A 26,055-nucleotide genomic window follows, 5' to 3' on the forward strand; every position below is an offset into this window, starting at 1 on the left:
AAGTTGTCATGATCTTCCCTGATAGCTGACCTTAATGACTCACTTCATTCACCTGCCGTTCCCTTTCCTCTCTCTAATCATCATTCATCTTATTCACCTGCTCCCTCTGCTATATTTACGGTTCAGCTCAGCTATCAGGGCTAGATCATTGTATGACGTTTGTTTCATTTTGATTTATGTCCAAGGTTCATGTCCTTACTCCTGGCGGTTTTTAGTATTTGTCTTGTTTCCTGATCGTGTCCTGACTCCTGAGTGGGAGTCTTTTTATTATTTTTTTTTTAGGAAACTTAACTGGGTGTTGTTGGAGACTTAGGTGACAACATAAAAAATCATGGATCGATCAGTTTACTGTTTTTAGGGAGCAGTCGGTGCTGCTGTGTGCAGCCCATTCCATCCTGGCGGCTGCCAGCAGCTCGTTTCCTGAGAGGAGGAGAGCCGTTCCACTGCGTGTTAATATGATTACCTTTTTTAACTGAACCGCTGTTGCACTGAAATAAGCTCTGCTTGAAGAGAAAAAGTCTTTCCTCAGAGTTAAATTTCTCATCTGTGTCTGCAGTTTATGCTGTTAGTGTCACGTCAGAACTTCTGTCACTGCTCTAAACTAGTTTGAGTACAATAACAAGTAAGTATTTCAAATAGTTTAATATATTACATTTTCTTTTATAATTGTGTGTATTAGAAAACTTGTTTCTGTTTTATATATTGACGTATTATTGTTCTAAGGGTTTTTTTAATAATGAGTATAAATATTTTTTGTGTTCTCTTTTTCTTTTAAAAATTATTAGAAAAGTACCGAAAAGAACTGTACTGTATCAAAATACATGCTAGTACCAGTATAAGACCAAAATATCGGTATCGATACACTCCTACTGATAACTAAAAGATATGTCTCCATTTTTTCTAGGCTATTGAAATTCATTTCCCTGCCATAGTAGACTGAGTATATGTCAGACTTGTTTAAAATGCATCTATACAAACTCTTTTGATCAAATGTACTGGAATGAATATATTCCATTGCTCTAGTTTGTCCCATTTAATACTTCCTGGATTTTATTTCTAATAATAAAATCATCAATACAGTTTTTTCTCATTGTTTTTGTTTTGATCAGCACAATGATATGGTTACAGGTTGAGTACTCCAACTTTATGTAATGTCAACCCCTCTGTAGTCATAACTCACCAAAAAATCTTATCACAGCAGCCATCCTCTCTGAAATGAAGCGAGGACGAACCATCGCCCTTCTTGTGACTGTAAATGTAGCTTACTTGTATTTTCTGGCCTCCCCTTTAAGTTACTCCATACATTACAGCCCAAAGAGCGGCTGATTAAAAGCGTCTGTCTAGGCTGGGCAGCTACTTTGTTCATGGCTACAGTAATTTGATTTGCCCCTTTGTGCTCACTCACTTATTTACCCACTCTGCCTGCCATCGTTGAATAATCTGTCTCTCTTAATCAGACGTCTTCCAAAAAAAAACACCCTCCCAGATTAGGTCAGTGACAAAGTGTCTTTTATTGGATTATAACAGTAGTTAACTGTCTGACCAGGACATGCAGACACAGTCAAACAAGAGGGAAGCATCAGGTTTATCTGAATGAGTCAGTATTATGTGTCATAGGGCAACAGAGGTGGATAAAGGCTGAGTGCTGCTCATTTAACGAGGCAGGAAATCATCAGCAACATGGGGACAAATTACCTGGAGATGTGGGAATAGATAAAAGTGTTATTATGTGTACCAAAGTAGAGAGCAGTTATGTTCACCCTACAGTATTACAAGGACTTTCTTGTCCCAGACTGTGAACCTAGAACTTCCTCTATAAAATCGTTTCAATGTTCAACAGACCTGGGAGGGTTTCATTCAGATTTCACCAAAAGTTATCAGATCTACATTTTTACAAACACTGTATAAATAAAAAAAAAATCATTTTATGACAATTAAAGAAGTCTGAACCTTTTTCTTTTTTGAATCTGTTACTAAAAAGTTAAAGATAAACTTTGAAAATAAATTCTCCAAACTGTTATTGACCAATAAGAGAGTTTTTAGATTTTTTAGATATATGTATCTGTTTGTCAAAACAATCAATTAAAGAAAATACATATTGGTGCTGATACTGCTTTTTACAGTAAAGAGAAACCAAAACAAAAAGCCAATGTCAATAAATACTGACCAAATTAAAGCTACAGTCTGTCTGTTGGAGATCGGCCTGTTTTCCAGTGTGGTCCTGTTTCTCTGACCGTGACTGAGTGGATGTGCTCTCTTCGTCCTCTGGCATGGGAGCTGCCTTGGAGCTCGTCTGCCTGGCTGTGTGTTTCCTGGACGGGGCCGCCTTTTACAGCTGCTTTTTGTATCTCTGCTTCTGTCTCCTTGAACCCCAGTCGGCCTCGGCAGATGGCCGCTCACACTGAGCCTGGTTCTGCTGGAGGTTTCTTCCTGTTAAAAGGGAGTTTTTCCTCTCCACTGTCGCTACAAGCATGCTTAGTGTGGGGGATTGTATTTGAGTCAATGAGTCAATGCAATCAACTGGTTTTCCTTAGATAGAAAACTTTGTATCAATTTGACTGTATGATCTGGTTGAACTGTAAAGTGCCTTGAGATGACATGTGTTGTGAATTTGGCGCTATATAAATAAACTGAATTGAATTGAAATTGAATTACAGTGTGTAATAATTACATGGATACACAGTCAGAAATGTAATATATTATAGATAACTATGTTATTTATCATCATCTACGAGCTCATCCTCTTAACCTTAATATTTGCGTTGCCTTAGAATTCGTTATTTATAATTACATAGGAGCGGGTCTCGCAGCCATGGAGGCTGACATCTTTGCGCTACGGCAGCGCAGAGCCAACAAACTAGCGATTGCGAGATCGCCCATTACGCTCGAAAGTAACTACGGCAAGTTGAGAGAGATGAACTGAGACGGTACTGAAATCTATACCCTACACAGACTAATGAAATACTATCTGTAAAATTATCTATGTAAACAAACCTCATCAAGGTAGGTGATGCGGACGTCGTGGAAGACATTTTGTCCCGTAACCCTCGCCGTACTGTTGGGGGGGAGAAGCGGTGGGGGGGAGATGTTCATGTTGCTGCGGTCTGCAGTCTGGACGTTAGATGTTGCTAAAAATTACACACTTTAGCTTTAAGAACATTTCTATGAAGAATAAATTCTTTCCTTTTTAACCAACTGGAAGAATACAACCCTTTTTTTACAACGGTTGTCTATTAGCCTATATGAGAAATTGATGAGATTATGGAAAGAAATTATATCTACCATTTAACTGATCAGCCTAAATATCTTAGGACAGCCTTATGGGTTACATTTTTTTCAGCTTGATTGTTGGGTGTTTAAGTTTTTTTGTTATTGTTTTTTCTGGGTCTTTATTTTCTGATAGTTTATGTTTTTCTACTTATTGCCATTTCATTTGCTTTGCCATTTTATTTGCATCCTATAGTTATTTCAGTTCAGCCGTTGGCAGCCTTATACCTCCTGTCTTATCTTTTAGGAATCAGTCTGAGGAACGTGCCTCTGTCTGGATTTATAATCCTAACAAAAGTGCTCTAAATGTTGAGGTTCAGAGCCTTGCTGCATGCTTACCTGCCCATATTTGGGTAATGCTATGACTCAGCGACTTCTCTTGTCCCATACTGTACATGTTATGGAAATGAGCCCAGCTGCTCCAGGTGTGTTAGATAAACGGATCTGTTTAAATATAACCTCGAGAAACTCTTCAGCCTCAATCTACAGCTAGACGTCCTACAAGACAGATGAGCTGTGCTGGCTGTTGCAAGCAGAGGGCGAAGAGCAAGATGAAATATTAGCAAAGTTCTGTGGTTTCATGCCTCGTGCTTTTAGCTATAAAGTAGTCATTTGGTTTGATAGTGCCAGGAAAATGCAGAGTATTTCACCAAAAATCAAGTCCAAAGTCACTAAATCTGTGACTCAGTTAATGAATGATGATGATGATGTTCCAAAAACGTCATACATGCACCGTTTAATCATTTGTTGCTTTATATAAAGACTGTATGAATTATCAGTTAAGATGCAGAAAAAATGTTTTTGTTCTTTTTTTATTACTTACAGTTTGACTCAAGAGCATTACGACAGCTTAACCAAACTAAAGTGCTTTTCATAAGTGCACTCTCTGTGCTGCGAGGATTGGGTTTGACTTCAGGGATAAGCAGGGAGGCATGCGAGACACCGACTGGCTGAGGAACACAGACTGAGAGGAGAGACGGTGACACAGGGTTCACTGATTTAGTAAGGTCAAAGGTTAAATGCTCCTGATTTGTTCATCATGGGAAGGAACAAAGACTTGATATACTTCGGTTTAGAAGCAGCTCTGATGTAAAGAAGCTCCCCAGATCATCGCAGCATGGCTGACAGCTGACTGGCTTCATGTTCTTCATTTAATTTGTGTTCAACAGAATTCACTTATATGCTTCAGGTGTTTGAATTTCACACAGAAATATTGGGATTTATTCCGTCCTGCTTTTTGTGACCCCTCTTTGATTCTATTCAAAAGTTGTTGTTTTTTAAAATCTTTATTTAATTTTTAAACAGCATTATTATTTTACAGCATCATGCCTAATTTATAGCAAGTTAGGAGCCGTCAGCTCGTACAAATGTAAAGTTTAAAAACATATGATAGTTCTTTTATTACAAACATAATTACATCTACATAAGTTTGATACAACCAACATGTTCAAACATATCAAAATTAGTATTCAACTTTTACTTATATGTAGTCCTTTAAATCAACTACTCAATTAATGCAAACATTTTATATTTTAAAACAGACCTGCAGTTCTATTAAAGTTTGATAACAGAAAAGTTAAATCTACAGTTTTTAATCATAAAATGTAACTCAGTTACTTTGGTTTGTAACTTTAGATCATTCACAAAATATTAGCATATTGTGATAAAGTTCATTATTTTCCATAATGTAATGATAAAACTTGAACATTGATATATTTTAAATTCATTGCACACTAACTGAAATATTTCAGGTCTTTTATTGTCTTAATAAGGATCATTTTGGCAGACAGCTCATGAAAACCCAAAAGTCCTATATCAAAAAATTAGCATATTTAATTTGACCAATAAAAGAAAAGTGTTCTTAATACAAAAAAAGTCAACCTTCAAATAATTCTGTACAGTTATGCCCTCAATACTTGGTCTGGAATCCTTAAGTGCTTCAATGCGGCGTGGCATGGAGGCAATCAGCCTGTGGCTCTGCTGAGGTGTCATGGAGGCCCAGGATGCTTCCATAGCGTTTAGCCTTTAGCTCATCCACAGTGTTTGGTCTTGCATCTCTCAACTTTCTCTTCACAATATCCCTCAGATTCTCTATGGGTTCAGGTCAGGAGAGTTGAGCCCAGTGATACCATGGTCAGTAAACCATTTACCAGTGGTTTTGGCACTGTGAGCAGCTGCCAGGTGGTGCTGAAAAATGAAATCTTCATCTCCATAAAGCTTTTCAGCAGATGGAAGCATGAAGTGCTCCAAATGATAGCTGCATTGACCCTGGCCTTGATAAAACACATTGGACCAACACCAGCAGCTGACATGGCGCCCCAGACCATCACTGACTGTGGGTACCTGACACTGGACTTCTGGCATTTTGGCATTTCCTTCTCCCCAGTCTTCCTCCAGACCTTGATTTCCAAATGACCTGCAGAACTGAGCAACAGTCCAGAGCTGCTTCTCTGTAGTCCAGGTCAGACGCCTCTGCCTCTGTTTCTGGTTCTAAAGTGGCTGACCTGGGGAATGAGGCACCTGTAGCCCATTTCCTACACACGGCTGTGCACGGTGGCTCTGGATGTTTCTACTCCAGACTCAGTCCACTGCTTCCACAGGTCCCTCAAGGTCTGGAATCGGCCCTTCTCAACAATCTTCCTCAGGGTCGGCTCACCTCTTCTCATTCTGCAGCGTTTTCTGCCACTTTTTCCTTCCCACTGAAGTGTCTTGATACAGCAGCACTCTGGGAACAGCCTATTGGTTAAGAAATATCTTTCTGTATCATTCCGTCTTGCTTGAGAGTGTCAATGATGGCCTTCAGGACAGCAGTCAGGTCGGCAGTCTGACCCATGATTGGGGTTCTGAGTGATGAACCAGGCTGGGAGTTTTAAAGGCCTCAGGAATCTTTTGCAGGTGTTTAAAGTTAATTTGTTGATTCAGATGATTAGGTGCATAGCTCCTTTAGAGACCTTTTTCATGATATGCTAATTTTGTCAGATAGGAATCTTGAGTTTTCATGAGCTGTCTGCCAAAATCATCCTCATTAAGACAATAAAAGACCTGAAATATTTCACTTAGTGGGCAATGAGTCTAAAATATATGAATGTTCAAGTTTTATCATCACAGTATAGAAAATAATGAAGTTTATCATAATATGCTAATATTTTGAGAAGGACCTGTAGTTACTTTGATTGTGCAGGAACAAATTTTGTAACTTGATTGTTTTTTAGAGAATTAACTACTAACAAAAACTACTTACTTCTTTTTTTTAGTAACATTACCGACACTGTTGAGAAATCGGCTAGTAAACATGCACTTCCAGATTTCCAAGTGCAAATGAAACTTTCAGAAAAGGTCGCTCTCATATCTCAGCTGTAGAGCTTGGTTTCCTAGTTTCATGGTTTTGTTTGTTGTCTGTCGCTGGAGATTTTGCTGATAATTAAAAAAATAAAATCCTTGATCCAGGAGGATTTATTTCTTTATTGTTCAGGGGAATTTTTCTGTTTTTACGGGACTGGATTTCCATCTAAACTAAAAACTTCATATTCCTTTTGGATTTTCCCTTAACAAAATATAATAATTGCCATATTTTGGTGTTTGTTTACCCTAAAGCCATGAGTGTGAATAATTGCACCTTTCAACAGCATTTTTATTGATTTACTTTGTTTGAAGCCAGTATCTTAACTCAAAACTCTCAAAATCTAAATGTTAACTTATTTTAGGCTGTAAAGTTTAAATTTGTAGATTTTTTTTACAACTATAATGATCAATCTGAAGAAAACACCTTATAATATCAATTATAACAAGCTTTTAATACTGTAATGCATCCTCATCATCATCATCATCATCAGGATGGGCATTCTCTTTTGTTCCATGGAAGCCGTTCCTTTAATTAGCCAGCGGGAATATGCAGATGAGTAACACATTAAGAAGTCAAACATGGCTTCCTGCTTGTCTCCAAGCTGTAGATTGAGGCTGAAGTGTTTCTCCACCACCTGTTTAAAGCAGCTGAGCTTCTCTAACACACGTGGAGCATCTGGGCTCATTTCCATAACATGTAGGTGGAGGCGGCTCTTAGCAACAGGCTCCCTTTGGTCATTAGGTCCTCATGAATATGGAGTTTCTGAAGAACTCTTTCTCTGTAACCAAATGTTTATTTCTTAAGATTCATGGACACTTTGTTAAAGTAAGCAAAAATAATATTCTTAACCTACAGCGACTTGCAAAAGGATTGATACTTTTACTTCCAACAGGATTTCATGTGACATACGAATGCAAAGTAAAGCCCATTGGAAAAAGGAAGAAAACTATTGGCTTTTACCTTTTTGAAATTTAAAAAAATATTCCATATATAGGATCTCATCTTTGAACCCTTTAAGTAAAGTCTGGCGTTCCCATTTATATTTACATGTTGGAGGCTCGTTCTCACACATGTGTAGTTTTGTTGCCGTTGGTCTCTGATATTACAAAAATAAGTTATACATTATGTGTACAGAATGGAATCAGTCCAGTATGTTCATGTTTGAACTGCGCTGCATCCATGTAAATAATTTCCCCCACAGTTTATTTAAAAAAGCTTTGTAATGCATTGTACTGGAAATTTGATGAGTAATTTTTGCTTAAATGAAGTGCATTTTTTCTTGAATTGAGGAGGTAATTGAGATACTTTGCCAATGGAACAAGACAATTTACATTTAAAATAAGAAAAAAAATGCATTGTCTTATTTCAAGTGCAAATTATCTAATTATCTTATTTTAGGAGTAAAAATTTGCCAATTCCATTGGCAAATCATCTTATTTATCTTCTAAAATTAAGGGTAAATACACTCAAAGTAAGATTTTTTTTACTTATTTCTAGATGGTTTTTACAGTGTGTGATATTGTTTTATGTTTATATCATATTGTTGAAAGAAATTTTAATTTGAAAAACAGCTAAATCTGAAAGCTCCTGTTGAAAGGCGCTCCCCGTCTAATCTGAGATTAAGCCGTTTTAAATTTGCAAAAGTGATTGACACATACAGTATCTTAAAAGCATTGTAGTTACTAAAGGGCTTTACTCAATTTCCTTTTCAGATTTTTATTTGTTAAAACATAAATCATGTGTATTTTTCTTTCATTTTTACAAATGTAAACACCTCTGTATTGATGCTTCATATAAAATACCAATATGATGTATTTATGTTTGTGGTTTTTATGTAACAAAAATGGAAAGCTTCAAAAGGTAGGCATACATTAGTAAACCCCTGTAGGCTCAAATCAATACATATTTTAATGGAAGTTAAAAAGTGGATCTTTTTTATTTGATTATTATCATAATTGAACCTAAACCATTTTATTAAGCAGGGGAGTTACTTGAAATGAAATCATTTGCAACACAAAAGACATTCAGGAGATTTTCCCAAAAAATCTTTTTTTGCTCTTTTTATTTTATTTTATTTATTTTTCATCTTAATATCTTGGGTTGATTGAGTTTGTGCCTCATTTGTTTAGATCTTCTGTCCCAGAATCAGCCCCAGCATGCGGGTTGGTAATGGCCCATAAACACATCTGGAAAAGATGGATAAATAAATTCCCGCCCCTTCGGTCAGCCATGGGGTTTTTCTTCTGCTTTGTTTTCCTATTCTTGCCTCTTTCCCTCCATCCTTTTTCTTTTTGGTTTCGCTCTTCTCGTCCTTTTCTTTATTGACTAGCCAAGCACTTTCTTTCATTCTGGGCTTTAACAAGCAGCTCTTAGTTCAGGGTTAGAGAAATAAAAGGCAGCCCATTGCTGTCACAGCTCCTAAGCTTGTCCCCAGGGGGCTACCGTAGGTCTTCCATAATGAGTGTGCTGTAGATTCAGGGTCCTTGGAGTCCTCTTTAAATCATCGCTGTCCTTCTCATCTTTTACCTCTGTTTCTCAGCCCTTCCCCTCACATACGCTCTCTGCTGTTGTAATTACAGCACCAGTTTAAAGAAAGGAGTGAAGGAAAGAAAAGAAAGACTCTCCCTGAATAGTCGGTTGACCCCTGATCTCAAAACAATTACAGTCTATTGTTCTTGTGTTTGCGCTCTGCAGTAGAGGTTATTGCTGTGTTTATCTGAGAGAGTTTGAGAATTCCCCTCTGCTGTAATTTAGTTTTAGCTCCATTTGGCCTTGCAGCATTTCTCGGGGGGTGGGGGGGGGTGGGGGGTTTGATTCACACTCGCTTTTATTTTGCCTTTCTCTGATTGTTATTATTGAAATCTAGATTTAATTTGGAGGGAACTTTCACCTCAGCAAAACGTCTTTTATTCCTGTCAAGAAATGTGATTTCCAGTGAACCTGAACTCACAAATGACTGATATAAAATCAAATACTGTAACTAAAACCATCAAGTTTGATCTGCTGGGAAATACATTTAACCTCAAAAGAAAATGCAATTAAGAGTCTCACACCTAAAGGCCTCACAAAGCGTTTTGTGTAGGAAAGTATAAGCACCACTTCATGTTCTTATGTTTGTCTTTCTTCACCAGACTGAGCGTTTCACGGTTTATCACAAACTATATATTATTTATTTATTCTCTTGTTTAAATGCTAAGAAAAGTGAAATGTTTGATGTGTTTTATTGCCTCTGGGTTTTATTCTGGGTGGGATTTTAACTTGGACAGGAAGCTGAAAAGTACGGCTGCAACAAACGATTATTTTGCAAATCGATTTATCTGTCGATTATTTTTTCAATGAATAATCAGAAAGCTAAAGGTTGCTTCAAGGAGATTTTTTACTAAATTAAACCAGGGGGAACTACAACCTTTTCTACTTGAGGAGTTCTGAATTGAACATATTGACAGATATAGAAGTTTTTTTTTCTCTTAAATGCAAAATGTTTACATGTTTTCTTTACAATTTTGATATAATTACTCTTTAAGCGGGTTTTTCTGTCAACTAAAGGTATGTTTTACAGTCTGTACTGTCCTATTTAGGATTAATTATTTACTAAAGGATTAGTAATGCGTTAACATGGCCTCTTATAGCTCAGGTTCCAAAATATGATTACAGTTTTGTAAAATGTAATAGATTTGGAAGAAGGCGACTTTATATTGATGCAGACTGCCTCTTGCTAATGTATAGTTATACAGACTATGCATTAACGAAACGGCTCTTTGGATATGAAAGGTTGCAGACCCCTGGCATAGACTATAGTCATACAGCCTATACATTCAACAGAGATATTCAGTTGTCTTAGTTCTGTTTAACCTGAACAGAAAAGAGCCATGTTTGCTCAAATCATCAAATTAAAGCAATTTTTTCACATTTATCTTGTTTTTTTTTTTAGCTCTATACCTATCAGCCTATATGTATGGGAAGTTTGACATTTTTTGTTGGTGTTTGTGTCTCTGCACCGATAAAAGTAAACTGTCTATGGATTGTATCACTTTAACAGTTGCAGCTGTAAATTGAACTGACAGCTGATGGTAGAGTTGGTTTCCCACTAAAAATGCTAAAAAAAAAAAAAGAGCATTGTGGAAATTGAAGGCAATTTTGTTCAAAGCAGTGAATTTGATTGAACTTTACAAATCATTCATGTTGAATCTCTACTTATTTTGAATAAGTAAGCCCATTTACTTATAATGAGGGAGTTCATGATACCTCCTTATACTGCAGCGTTGGAGGCCTGGATGTGCAGCCAGCCTCTTTCCTCCCTGATGCTTCTATTATAGCGGAGTCCCAGTGCACCACAGTCAGCTTTTCTGCACGTCTTTTTTTTATTTACTCTTAGGACATTTTACCTGCTGAACTAATGTTGGTAACCCTCTTAGTCCCCCGCCTGGTTTCTTCTTCTCTTGCAAGCAGTCTCAGAGGATTCACCATAGACATAGCAGCCTCTGATTATGAAGCTTTTACCTTATCCTCTCCAAACCCACCGGGTCGCCGGCGACCCGTTTTAAACCAAATAATAACTCAGAATGCATGAAAATTACACTGGTAAAATATTTACCAATACAGACATGCTGGACATCGATGGAAAGCTTAGATTCTCCACAATTCAACCACCTAGTTCATTTTAATGTACCATGACAAAGCAGCCACATCAAGCAAGCATGGCTTTATTACTGCTGTTTAAAAAATACCTATTATTTTCGAGAATAAAAAACAACAACTTTGTGTCTTGTTTAAACTGATGCAGCTTGGGTGTTTTACTCACCCAGTGTTCATATATTCAGAAACTAGAAGGTGTTAGATTTCAAGTAATGTATCACAGATGTAATTTAGGCTCACAGCTCCTCAGTTATTTGCTTTTTCATTTGGGTATGCAAAATAGGTGTATTTCACAGAAACTAGGTGGATATTAAGAGGTTAATATAAACATGCATTAAATCCACTCCATCAAACACATTGTAAAGTCAAATTTTGATATGCTGTAAACTAAACTAAACTTTAAAGAAGAACCGGTCTTTAGTAACACCTTTTCCTTCTTGTTTGAAACAGATCGCCTTCTCTCAGCACAACAGCATCATGGACCTGGTTCAGTTCTTCGTCACCTTCTTTAGGTAAGCCTGACTTTATTCCACCAGTAGAAACTCAGCATTCCTTGTTGAACTTTGCTGCTCAATGGTTCAGGTCCCAGAGGCTCCCAGTGCATCAGGGTCACAACCTGAGCTCACTGAGTTACAGCAGGGGGCAGCAGCCTCAGGCGAGATAGAAAAGCCTCAGTAGTGTTGGTGGATTCAGCCTCTGCTCCACAGAATCCAGATGGACGGTGTAGGAATGAGCTGAACTGCTGGGAGAGACGGAGACCGAGGATAGCTTATTAAATAAAACAGGACAGGCTTAGGTCTAAACACAAGCTCACCATCACATCTTATAGTGAGCTGTTGATTAGATAACATAAAGTTAAGAGGGTTTTACTCAACGATTTATTGGTTCACATATTTAACACATAACAGGAATAATAAAACTTCAGAAGAGGAAGATTTTAGAGGATATTTCAGCTCTGCTCCCTCCACACTGATCCATTTAAAAATCAATTTACTTCTATAGAACATGTGCTCTTTTGAAATAATCGATGATGCCACAGCCACTGTTAAACCTACAGCTCTGCTCAACAAAATTACAGTGGTCATGAATCTCACTGCCTGGTTTTGGATACATTTCATATGAATCATGTACATATAGTACATACATATAGTATAGCTTACAATTTCATCTGACATTACTTAGAGAGGCTAATTAATTCACATTAACTGTGAATATCTAAAATAAGTAGAGAAGTCTTGCTGGTACAGGAAACACTGTGCAGCATGTTCCAGTCTTGCATTATGATGCAGACTGGAAAATGCTTTTCCTCTTTTATTTATTAGTGAGCCTTTCGTTTAAAAAAATCAAGCGAAAAAACAGAATAAACTAAAATCCCTGAAGTATTGGTCAAATAAAGAAAGTAATGAATAGAGCTTAAAACTCCATTATAAACGATTTCCTTTCTTATGAGGTTATCATATCTTAAACTTTCATTGGAAAACTGGGGTTTTGCTGTGAAGTATATTAGTTGTGTCAACGCTCGGTCTTTGCATCAAAATCCTAGCAGCAGGACGGATCCAATTATAGCATTAGAAGGAAAACATCCTCTGCATAGAGAGAGATTTTGGAGAATTTTAGGGCTGATTGTGTTTTTTTCTGGTAAGTAAAAAGCTCAGGAAGAGCATAAGGCTCTTGAGGCTTTAGAAAGAGGCGTTCAAACTTTAACATTCCTGAAAAACATCTAGACTGGATCAACAAACTGAAAGTTAAAGGTAAATCTGCTGTTACCCAGTTTGAACAGAATCCATGTGAGGGATAGCCTTTGAGTCAATGAGTCGATGCAATCAGCTGGTTTTCCTTTGAACCAACCTGACTGGATGATCTGGTTGAACTGTAAAGTGCCTTGAGATGACTTGTGTTGTGAATTCATGCTGTAGGCTGCTCAGTGGCGCAGTGGTTAGCACTTGCCTTGCAGCAAGGAGGTTCCCAAGGTCTTTCTGCATGGAGTTTGCATGTTCTCCCTGAGCATGCCTGGGTTTTCCCTGGGTACTCCAGCTTCCTCCCACAGTCCAGACAGCTGGAGATAGACACCAGCACCCCTCACCACCACTGATAAGCTTGTCAGAAAATGGATGGATGGTTCTACTCACTTTCTCCTGAGCGCCTGTGTAAATGATCAGTCATCTGGGTCATGACAACCACAAACAAGCCTAAATTGGAAGGTAACCCGCCTTTAGTTCAGTTTTTGAAAGATGTTTCGACATGTTTTGCCTTCCAATTTAAGCCTGTTTGTTGCCTGTTCGTTTATTCAGAAAAAAAGCTTCACAGAATGTTGACAAACTTCATTTTCAATCAAATATGTTGCTCCTTGATCATATTAGATAATAAATTGTGACATAATTTAAGATGAGCTGCAAAGGGAAAGAATCCAATTCAAACTATCTTTGTGAAGCTGTCATTATTGTGGACAGGGTGAAAGTGGCATATGTTAGATTGACACCGGATCTAATGAGAGGATTTTGGGGAAAGGAGTCGGCTGTCTTCAGGCCAAATCCTGCCACTCAGCTAGAACACCAGACAAGTGTGTGTTTGTCTCTGCATACGGGTGTATATGCCAACGTGGTTCCTTGGGTTTGACTGTATGCGTCCTCACTGTCTTCATGCCTGACTGTGTGTCACTGTGCAGCCATGTGAGCGAGAGAGCTGGTTTATTGCCCAGGGACCTGCTTCCAGACATCCACAACCTTTAGGCCTGCATGCAGGGGGTGATGTCATCAGTATGGGACCATGTTGCCTTTTGCCATCAAAGTTTGGCATGACTGTGACTCACATTCCGATTCTCCAGTAAGAAAAGGATATTTATTCTGAACTGAGGTCTTTTTCTGTCTATTAATTGACTTTAATTACAGGGTCAGTAATGATAATTACCAGAAATGTGGGCACCGATAGACTGTTTATGATCTGATGATGCCTTCCGCGGTGGGTGTAAGAGAACATATTTTTAAATGTAAATTTTATGCATTCTAGATTTAACTTCTTAATCAAACACAGGTTTTGAGTCTAAATTTGCTCTTTTTAGATTACATTTTTTCAAATAACTATATTTTTCACACTTATTTAAACATTTATTTGGTCAATTTTTAGATTGAGTTTAATGAATTGTATTAGTTCCTAATAGAGTTTGACAGTTTTACAGATCACATTCTCTTCACTCTGAGGTGATGATCAAAGACTGTTGGTCTGCATCGACGTTAGAAACAACAATTTGTTGGTGAAGAGTGAGCGTTTGCATCAGGCTTGTAGTAAAGAGAATGCGATCTGTAAAATCCATTTTATAAAACTAAAAGTGAAAAACAGAAAATTGAAAAAAATCAAATTTGCTTATATTTGGAAACAATTTAACTGTAAAAAACAGCAAAGTTACTCTAATTTTTTTTTAAGTTTAATTTCTGATGATTATTATTTCCCTTTCAGAAAATGTCTTCTTTGCTTCAAACAATAATGTATAGATATAGATAACATAGATAACAGTATATCTAATTTAGAAATGATTTTGTGTCTTCTTTGGTGCGTAAGTTAGATCAGCTGCTGTCAGATTTATGGCTGCGTTGGTTTTACCTACTTTCACAGAGGAAACATTTGCATCCATCTTGTTCCCACTCTTCATGGCCGATAACTTACACATAAACATCATCCTGATGCGTCCATCACCCTGCTGTTTTGAGGCTGTCCATACCAAGGATTATAAAACATTGGATTTTTAAACCTACCTGAAATCTTTTGCACATACAGGCGACAGTGGCGTTGGATATAGGAGTTTGCCCTGAAATCGGAGGGTTGACAGTTCAAGCCCCGACTACGACTTTCAGTGTCGTTGTGTCCTTGGGCAAGACACTTCACCTGCATTGTCTACTGATGGTGGTCAGAGGGCCCGGTGGCGCCAGTGTACGGCAGCCTCGCTTCTGTCAGTGAGCCCCAGGGCAGCTGTGGCTACAGTGTAGCTTGCCACCATCAGTGTGTGAGTGAATGGGTGAATGACTGTAGTGTAAAGCGCTTTGGTCAAGTCTCCTGACTTGAATAAAAGCGCTATATAAGTACATGCCATTTACCATACTGTAGGTTAGAATGACTGAATTGCTCAATTGTTTTAAACACTCTAATGCTTTTGTCGACAGTTTGGGTTATTTTATTCCCTTTATCATCACAGTGGTTATATTTGTAGCCCCCAGTTAGCATCTGAAATGTCTTTTAAATGGTTTACGTACCAATAATCAATGACAGCCAAGATTCTTGAACATTTGTCCTGATTCTTACTATATACTCATGAGAAATCATGAGCTTATATGTTGCTTAATTGGCAACTCAAGACGTTTGCAAAATTCACTGGAAGCTAAATGTTGATTTTAAATGTTATTTTAAGGTAAAGTTAGTAAATCATTGCAGTCTAGTCTTTGCGCTGCTTTCCAAGTGGCAAGAGGAAAGCTGATTGCTAATCAGACGAGTGAGAGCTGCAAGTAATTGGATGGAGCTGAACAGCAATGTCACCAATTAGCATTTTAGGTTTTGGAAAGGAGAGAAATAAACGCAGTTTAATTATAGGAGTTTCCATTTTTTCCAATTCCTCCTCTAGAAATAAGAATGCACATAAAAAGTAAAAGGGACCAAAAACGTTAAGGAAAGAGAGATCATATAACTTCAAAACTGCCAGTTCTACAATAAAATTCCAAGTCAGCGTGTTATATCTAACCTTCAGTTGACTCTTATACTTATCTTCTTCTAAATGTGGCCACAGTTCAGTAAGACTGAACCTGCTTATTATTATAATAGTCATATTATAATTAGGGAGGCTTATTTCAGGTGCAAAGTACTCTTCACCAGCTTGGGAAACATTAAGAGTACTTATGTTATAACATCTTTGATCGTTTTGAATGGATAAGTATATTTATTTAAGTATTGATTTATTTATATAGTGCAACTTCCTGTTGAGGCTCTGTGAACTCCACACTGGCTTGGTTCAGACTTCAGGCTTTCAGTCCAAAGCTGCCAGCTCCACCTGTCCTGTGATATAGAGGAGATGGAAAACATGTAGATAATAGCGCCCCCTTTAGGAAGCACCAGCACACACGGTTCTTTGCCTGCACTGTAAACATCAATGTTCCCAGGTCAGGGAGCGATGATGTGAGACAGAGAACAATGATTCTGACCGACCCTTAGATTCCAAATCCTCCATGCTTGCTCCATTAAGTTATGGAAATGTTTTTTATGTTTGTTTTCCAAAAGACTTTTTTCTGCTTTCATATGTGGTGTTAAAATGCGTGTTTTAAAATGAACGGCACCAAGACCGCAAGTTTAGCTTAAAGTTATTCTTTGTGGTTGAAAGAAGACAATTTCATAACTATAATAGTTAATTTTCCATGTTTCTAAAGGCATTCTTTAATCTTATAGACTGTAAAAAGCAAACTTTAGGACCTTTATTAAAAACAAACTGCAAACAAACAATATGTATTTTGTATATGTATTTAGCTTTGTGCTTGTTGGTAAAGTAAATTAATCTAACTAATAATCAGGAGTCCCAACCCTTGGCCCACGGTATCTTCTGTCCTTGCTTTGTATAAATGACTTGATCTAAATATTCAAAAACAAAACAAAAAGCGCTCACATGCATATCTGGACTCACATATTGATGTTCTGTGTTTTGTTTGGTGAAAACTCTCCTTTTTTATTTTTTTAACTTTTTGTTGCCCTCTATTATTTTATTGTTGTTTCTCTCTCTTAAGATCATCTGTTACTATTATTAATAATTATATTAGACAGAAAAAGAAAACAACAAAGCTTTGTTATGAAATTTTGGCAAGGGCGCCAGCGCCGCCATGTTGCAGTACTCCAAGCGATGATGTCACAGAGTTGATCCATGCCTCAGCTAGCAGTAGAATATATTAATAAAACCAGCTATACTTCACACCGTAAAACACTTAAGAAATTTGGTTTAATGGATGATGAAGCTGAAAGGACGACTGAAGCATCTTAATCACATTGCTTATCCCTTTGGGCTTGATCACTGTGTGACTCGAGTCATAGTGAGAAGAGAAGAGGCACTTTTGGAGGCGGGGTTGTGACTATCCCTGCTACCCTTCAGAACACCTGTTGTGGAGATTATGGAAAGCAGCAGACCTTTGAGTCTGGCACGCTAGCGGCCCATCGGACAGGCGGCTACTGCCTAAAGCTGCACCGAGAGTTTTTTAATTTCACCGCCTGAAAGGCTTGGCTCTACTGGCGGGTCAGCAGGGGGTCAGCAGGGGGTCAACAAGTACAGTTACTGTATGTTGGCAGGTATTAAGAAATTAACTATGCCTCAAACTAAAAAAAAAGCGTCCATCACTAGAGTTTAGTTCTCAGACTTTATCCCTATTTGAGTTCCTTAATAAGCACACTTTTCTTTAACTCAAACAGCAACCATCAGGATGGACACATCTTGGCAGCACTGGGTCCCTTAGCCACAGGCTAGCCTCCATCCCTGTTTCAATGAAAGGCAGTCAGGTTATCCTCAGTTCTGTCCTCTCTCTAACCAATATCTTGGACTTCATTCCTAAAATGCGTTTACGGGTTGCTCCAAGTTTTCGACTCGGAGATGCTTCACGGACAGCGTGGAAATCTCCAAAACGTTCACCTCTTGGCACAAAGATCTAAATGTCAGAACATTGGTAAAGCTCAACTCAGTGTGTGATCCAGGTCAGCCACAGGCAGTGAATTGATTCATCATGGTGAGCACTGGTGAACAGAAGGCACACCAGGAAGCGTTCCCTCTCCACTCCACCCTAAAACATGGTGTCAGAAATCCAAACATACACCATACATATGGTGCTGTCTATCTGAAACCTAGGATGTGACATCATCGTGACATCACCGCTTGAAGATCTGCAATATGGCGGCAGCCTTGCCAAAAAATTATAAAACAAAGCTTTGTTTGTTTTCTTTTATGTTTAATTTTTTAAATAATAATATAATTGTTGATAACAGTAAGACACATAAATTAAGTTAGCTTGGTTAACAGTTTCCACTTTAAAGGTATGTATACTTAAACAGAAATTTTCCTTGAAGTTTATAATTCTTGTATGCAGCTTCACATCTTAGAGTATGATAGTATATAGATTTACTTTTAAAGTTAGATAACTAGCAAAAGGGTTTGTCAACTGTTGAGGTATATAATCAGTACCAATAACATTTTATTCTATTTTAAAATCCCTTTTAAAAGAGAGGTCTGCGAAATAATGGCACCATACAGTTAAAAAAGAACACATAATTACCTGAAACATATTAAAAGAGTATAATATTTAAAGAAGAGTTTGAATTTAGATGAGATTTTACACTCAAATAAACCAACTGCACTTATAGTATATAAGTTGGCTTTGGTTAAATGATTCTTTCATTGAAGAAAACCAGAGTTTTGTGTTGGAGCTCTGAATTTTTCCATGTATTCGGAGCAGAACAGCTCAAAGCTTTCTTCCATCTTTCTGTTCCGAAATCAGAAAAAGTTACATTCAAAGAAGTTAGAGTCAAAGATTGTAGATCCTGTTATTTTAAATGAAAAAGATGATAAATAAGGTGCCATCCGTTTAAGAACAGCCTTTAAATCAACACATAGAAAGAGCTAAGTCAGCGTTCCTGCAAATACGGAAATATTACTTTAGCAGATGGACGCAGTGATGAATTAGGCAGTTTTGTTATAAACATCAAAATGTACACACACTGAAGAAATCAAGCAAACACATTTATATACAAGAAATCAACATAATAACTGGAGGAGAGCTCGACTCCACCAATTTCTGTCTAAATGAAAAAAATACTCTGAGTAAAGATGAGTTTTCCTGTACAGTTTCTGCCAGGATGCTGCACTTATAATATATTCAGATATTTAAAAAATCATCTAAGTCAATAAACTTGACATAAAATGACCAGAGAGGCTTTGAAATCGCAGAGAAGACATACAGCTCTACATGGACGCTCTTTAGAAGAAGATTTAGCAGGTGTTACTCTGAGATGTCTCCCCATCTACCCTTACTGTTTAATTAAAAGACGTCTGCCCAGAATAAATGTAATGATTTCAGCTGTATTTTAATTTTAAGTATTGCGCTGTAGTGCACGGGCAGAGTGCTGTAGTTCTTATAATCAATGCTGGAAGTACACACCAGACGGCGGTCCCAACATCGAAGTTGGTCCCAACAGGAATTTAAAGAAATCGTGTCTGATCCACTGATGTTAGGATTAGGGTTAACATTTACGGACAAGGATGAACTAAAGGGATTAGAGGAAGTTTAGGTGTTAAGTCTGCAGACTTTAGGTTTTAGTTTCCCGTAAAACCTTTGGTGCTATTCTTTCATGGAGTTTGATAGAACTTTATTTGGAAGAATATAAATGATAAGGGACCCCAAAAAAATAGTTTAAACATCTCTAGAAAACAGCTTACAGGGATCATTTAAATACTGAGTCAAATTAACCAACTTCCAACGTGCACTTCTGGAATAGATTGGACAGAGGGGAGGGAGAGAGAGATTGAAAAAAGATTTTCTACCTCCTCTTGATTCTGTGAATAATTGAGCTCCTGCCAAATCAGACATATCTACATTTGTTGAACTCTTCAGAGGCAAACGGTGTTTCAAAGAATCTGAATTATAAGGAATAACCTGATTCAAATGGATTTTCTATTTTTGTTTTAATTTACGAGGGATTATCTAAAGCCGTCACAAACAGCAAAAGGCTACACCTTTAAGTACTCTACTGCTCTAGTGTTTTTATTGCCTTTTCTCAATCATTTCAAATGAGAGTTCTCCAGATACTCTAAGCAAAGTTTGCAAGTCCAATAATTAATTTATGTAATAATAAAGAAAGGCTCCCTGCTGCTGTATTTATTTAGGACTTTTAAAAGTAGAGCAGTACAGAAATATGTTCTGTGGGTCGAAGCTCAGCTGTTTCTGCAGTCGGAGTGGATCTGCTGCCTCTGCAGATAGAAAGCTGTTTCTGATCGCAGGCGTTTTGTGGCCAATGTCCAACGAATAGCTTATTGATTTTTGCTTCTCCTGTGGAGTTTAAATGTTTCATGGTCCTCTCCTTCATATTTGTGTATGTCAATCACAAGGAGCTTCTGCTACTTTTTAGTCCCTAGCTTAAGGTAAACTTGATCACCTTAGAGCAGAAACGTTAATTCAAGCACCGGCCCATATTTCCTAGTTTCCTAATGCTCTGGGTTTTTTTTTAACTACTTTGATTGATCCTACATGTGATTGAGAAGCCTTTAAAAGTTTAACTATAATGTGGTTTGGTGGAGTGTTCCAAACCCCACAGGATACTTTTTTTCTTCCATCCTCCTTTCCAATGCCTCTGTAATGGTGACAATTAGCCACTCTGCTCCATTGGTTTGATTCTAAGCTGAGGCCTTGTAGCCCATTAACGTAGAGCCCAGGTAACGCAGTGAGAGCAGCGACTAATCGGCCTGATTGGATTTAAATCCTACCAACTGGAGAAAAAACTCTGAATGTGAATTATTTCTTTACTTTAATGATTCCTGATATATAAAGGGGTCCATGTTAAACCTAGTAACCATCTCAGCTGCCAAATAAAGAAACATAAAGTAATATTTAATATGATCAATACTAATTTTCAGCAATCCTAAAAAGGACAATTTATTCTTTCCTAGAAGAGATGGAATTAAAACAAAAACAGAAAAGATTAAATATTGGGATCATTCTATTAGAGAGCAGTTTTTTCTTGATGGTTAAACATGCATATAGTTCAGTTTTATTTTTTTAATCATTACTTATATTTGAATAAGCTAGCATTTATCAGCTATTTAGGGTAGCCAATTTGCTTTAGCAATGTTCAAAGTTATAATCATGGCTTATGGCAGTGGTTCTCAAACTTTTTCTGTCATTCCCCACTTTGGACAAGGGGGAATTTTCAAGCCCCGCCTGTCCCCATCGCCCCAACACAATGCTAATGAAATATGAAACAATCTTAAAATGTTCCAATTTTATTGAAGTAACAAGTAGTATCTAAATACAAACTATCTATGTCAAATAACAGCAAGCTCAAAAATAAAGAAAATAAAAATGCAGCTGTGTCAAAATTTGTATCAAGCTCAAAGATAGAAAAAATTAAAGTTCCACTCTGCAATCTGTTAAAAGAAAATAAGTGAAATCCAACAGGCAATACAGGTCTATTTATCCCTGCATTAGTGGCTGCAATGAGCCTGTTTTGCATTGCACAGTTTCTCAAAACGGGGTTGCAGGCTTGATACTGCCACTCTCAAGTCATGCTTTGTTTTCATTGAAGCAGCAGCTGAAAAGCCCATCTCACAGAGATATGATGTGGCAAAGGGAAGAAGAATGCACACAGCTCTCTGCCCGATGAGTGGATACTCCCTCTCCACTCCAAACTAGAAACATGAACATGTGGCTGTGTGAATCAAACGCCGTTATTTATTTAAGATAAAATATTTCAAATTCAGTTATTTATGATCAACCTGCGCCGCCAATCCCGGCGCATGTGCGCTTTATTTGCAGTCTGGACGCTGAGGGTAAACATTGCAGCGCTGAGAGCGACTCCTGCGATAGCGGGGGAGAACGGGGTTGGGAGGGAGGAGGCGCCCCACGGCAGCAGGACAAGAAAAGGAACGATACGTGCTTTCCCGTAACCCCCAGATTCCACATACTCCGTCAGCGCTCCGCTCCGCTCCGCCCCGCTGACGTACGTCGTGCGGAGCGCTTGTCTTTCATGGAAATCAATGAGAGCTGTTCCACATCCACCGCTACTCCTCCGCACGTCTCCGTCCACGTACGTCTTCTCCGTCCGTCACCGACAAATTACGGAGCCGAGCTATTTTTTGCTCCGCTCCGGTCCGGCCAGGTCAAGATCCGCAATTGCAATCGCACCAAACAGGAAAAAGAACCTTGACAAATACCGGTTCGTCAAATTAAAATATAGTAGCAACAGATCGGTGACTAGAAATTATAGCACAATTCTTATAAATATCTAAAAAATAAAAAAAACTAACACCGTTTATTTAAATGATTGGATCCAAACTATTGGTTATTCACCAACCAGGAAGCAGATTTCTCATCTCCATTAAAATATTTATTTTATACCGAGGGACTTAAAGTTTAATCAAATCCATTCAAAAGAAACTTCTTATTACATGAATGAAAAGAGATGCTGAGTTGTAGAGAACAAGTTCATTTAAAAAAAAAAGCAGTTTTGAATTATCCTTATCTCTGTTACAAAAATCTACAAAAAAAAAAAAAAATATATATATATATATATTTGGGCAGAAACTGAACATATGCTGGATGATGGTGGGATTTTTTTAATATGTCATACTAAATTAAGCGCTCACAGGGTTCATACAGGAATGAGTGACTCTAATTTAATGCTATTTTAATGCTATTTGAAATGATTTTAATGCCATTAACAAGAACCATGTACACAAGTTATTAGTGTACATGAAATATGGAGCTGTAAGCACAGTTCCATGACTCCTGTATGTATGTAAAAACACACACACACACATATATATACGTATATATATTCTCTAGCTTTTTCTCCGCCTCGAGCTTCCTTTCCGAACATACGGCTTTATAAACAGTTCCACGCAAATTAATAGCGATATAATATATCTGACGAAATTGTTTTTAGAAGCATTTTTATTAAAGAATCATAAATGCAACGATAAACATATTTAATTAATTTTAGTGCCAATTAAGGGCTTGACTAAAAAAAGAATTATGAATTGTAATTATTTTTAATGATCCGCGGAAACCCTGGTTCATCTGGCGCATGCCCTCTACGATCTCCAAGGAACTCAGAGCGGAGCGGAGGGGACAGCGGCGGCTGTAGGCTTTGCTTTGTGCAGGCGGTCTGGAGCGCAGCGGGGCGGAGCGCTGACGGAGTATGTTCTCCAAAAGTCGCTAGATTTGTCGCTAGTCGCTTTTTTGAAAAAGAGTCGCTGGAGGGGTCTGAAATATGGCGACAAAGTCGCTGAGTTGGCAACACTGGGGCGCGAAAGTTTATTCCGTTACAAATAATATGCCGACGTCACGTCAATCATCATTTTGGCACTTCAGTTCCAGGTGAAATTTTTCTCATATCTAATGTTCTTTTAATTAGACTGCATGTAGGCTAGTAATGATTACTTTGTGGGTTTGATTAGTCTAAAAAGCGGCAACATACAGCTATAAGGACAGTTTGCTCTCACACGTTATAGTCACACACACACACACACACACACACACACACACACACACACACACACACACACACACACACACACACACCGGAACTTGGCGCGCCCCACCTGTCACGTCTCAATTCCCCACCAGTGGGTCGCGCCACACACTTTGAGAACCGCGGGCTTATGGCATAACAATGCAATAACTAGATTTTTTTCAAGGTCATTATAAGAATCACAGTTTTTATTAGCTGCATCTGCAGAGCTGAAGGTGAATCTTTGGTTGAATTAATATATAAAACCATGAACTATTGACCGTTTTCTTCCATGCTTTGATTCTGTTCCTCATTAAGTGCCACGGGGATGGCCCTGGGTCCCCTGGTAAATGTTAGTCTGGAACAGTCACTGCGCGGTATAAAACTATAAAATACCCCTCATGGTAATTTCTCTAAGCTTAAAGAAATGTAGTCAACATTCATAAAACTGAGAATTCATGATGTAAAACTGAAGACGGTATCATCGAACAGGCTGGAAGTTTAAAAACGATACTTATAGATCCCTGATTCCCAAAGTTTGGGTCTTCTATAGAAATTAAATTAAACAATAAAACTTATATTAAGAAAACTTTTTGGGGGGTTAAAGTTATAAAATCTTCACTGAGACACAGAGAAAACCATTTATTGCTTTTGATAGATTTTTCAAAAATACATATTTCTATTCCAGCAGTTTGTGTCCCTTCTGGAACGTTTTCATGGGTCTGAAAGTTTGGGAACCTTTGTTTAAAATCATGCTGTGATGTGCTGAAATGATTGATGTGGTGAAATGGCTGCTGGGAATATATTGTGTCAATAAAATGGATCCATTGTTTTCCCTCCATGGATGGAAATCACCTTGGGCTCCTTGAACAAACTGGTTTTCCTCCTCCAGCAGCAGCAGTCAGCATATTGTTCTCGTCACCAGAGGGGATTTCATTTCCTGGTTTCCTGGAGTCTCTGAGGTCGACAACAGAGTAAAGGAGCCCTGACTGTTGCCTATTCAGCACGCTGGCTCTGAAAATGTCACGCTCATTACGGATCTAATTCTCCTTAACAGAGTTGTCATCTCCATTCTGAGGCGTCGGCGGAAGCATGCGCGCAGACCCTGACACAGTTTCTCACAACTGGATAAAGAGGAGGATTGTTCCAGAGCTGCTGCTCTCAGCTGTTTCTTAAGCACTTCCTGTTGTTAGGACTTTGGGAGCGCTTGTTTTGAGTTTTTGTCAGAAGCTGTGGTTAAGAAAGGACCTTTGTTTGGCTTGATAACTTAGCCCTCCAGACACTGAACTTTAAAACAGTATGTGTGTGAACAGGAGAGGCTGTTCTTTGTTGGAGAGTATCATGATGCTTGTTGACCCCTCGCTGCTCCTTACTGTCCTGTAAACCCCCTAACAGCCTGTGGTCAGTGCAGTTCTGTATCGCCTCAGATTTCTAAAGAATATCTCTCTTCTTTGTCAGAGTTGCTCTCTGGAAGCTGGGGCTGGTGGGCAGTAAATTACTGTGAACATGCCGCTCTGTGACTGCAGTTTTCTTTTTTTTTTGTTTTACTTCTGCAAAGACCACTAGAAACAAGAAATGCATGATGTTTGCAAATTTGTCACTTGCAGTGCTGGCAGAGTACTGTTATATAATCTAGAATAAAAAGCATTATGACATTTCCGAAGAAAAACAAAAATAATTTAAGCAGCAGTGCATTAGTTTTCACGGTATTTAGTCTAGCATGCATTTGTGTGCGGGCAACATTTCACAGAAACAAGCTCCACAACCCTGATGTCTACATGTAGAGGACTGAGCACAATATTTACTTGCCTTTGAGCCAGTTTAAACAGATCACATAAAACATTACATCACAAATTGCACTAGTTTTAGTGCTGTGTATCAGGAATCTTTTAAATCTTCCAAAAGCATAGGCATAGAAAAAACACACAATATACTAAATAAATCCTAGAAATCTGCTACCACACCTGTAAGAAATGAGAAGAAAGGGGAAAAAACACACCAACCATGACAGACGAGGTAGTATCCCATTGACATGCAGTAAATACATGTTTATAAACATCAACAGCAAGATCTATGAAAATTACATAATGTTATTCAGAGCCATATTTGTAGCTGCAGTTTGATATTAAACATCACTGTATCAATGAACACCTGAATCCAAGCACCTTTGGTGTATATGCATTAATTATCTTGTATATATAAGGATTATAAGGCTTCTTAAACAGGAGGACATGCTCAATAGCAGGTGTGAGGGGCCCCAGACCCAAGCAAAAGAGCCCAGGGCTGAAACAGCGAAGACCAGAGCCTGAGTTTCTAAAGGCGCCCCAGAGTAAAGAGACAATGGGGCCGACACAGGCATGGCAGCCTTCTGAGATTGGCAGATGAGCTATTTGGTCCAACCCCAGAAAAAAGCACTAGCCTTCACCGAGATCCAGCCTCTCTCTATGAGGATGTTGTCCTTTTCACATCCTCCTAGAGCCGCTGCAGCATCATTTTTGGTGAATAGGCTGTTTTTTTTGGAATGCTTAACAAAATGTTTCTAAGCATTTTTTTGGAATGCTTAGAAACATCTCTAATCC

General features: G+C 38.1%; 1 protein-coding gene across 4 annotated transcripts in view; it reads left to right on the forward strand.

Annotated features, from left to right (window-relative positions):
- The window catches only part of LOC119795242 (attractin-like protein 1), a 437,403-nt gene that overhangs the window by 245,792 nt on the left and 165,556 nt on the right, over positions 1–26,055 (forward strand). For all 4 annotated transcript variants that reach the window (XM_038303135.1, XM_038303136.1, XM_038303137.1 and 1 more), the window contains one exon: positions 11,696–11,757. In XM_038303135.1, coding sequence (XP_038159063.1) covers positions 11,696–11,757 — 62 coding nt within the window. The remainder of the gene's footprint in view (positions 1–11,695; positions 11,758–26,055) is intronic.

The sequence above is a fragment of the Cyprinodon tularosa genome, unplaced genomic scaffold, assembly GCF_016077235.1.
Source record: "Cyprinodon tularosa strain WSP-4 unplaced genomic scaffold, ASM1607723v1 ctg505, whole genome shotgun sequence".
In the NCBI taxonomy this organism is placed as follows: domain Eukaryota; kingdom Metazoa; phylum Chordata; class Actinopteri; order Cyprinodontiformes; family Cyprinodontidae; genus Cyprinodon; species Cyprinodon tularosa.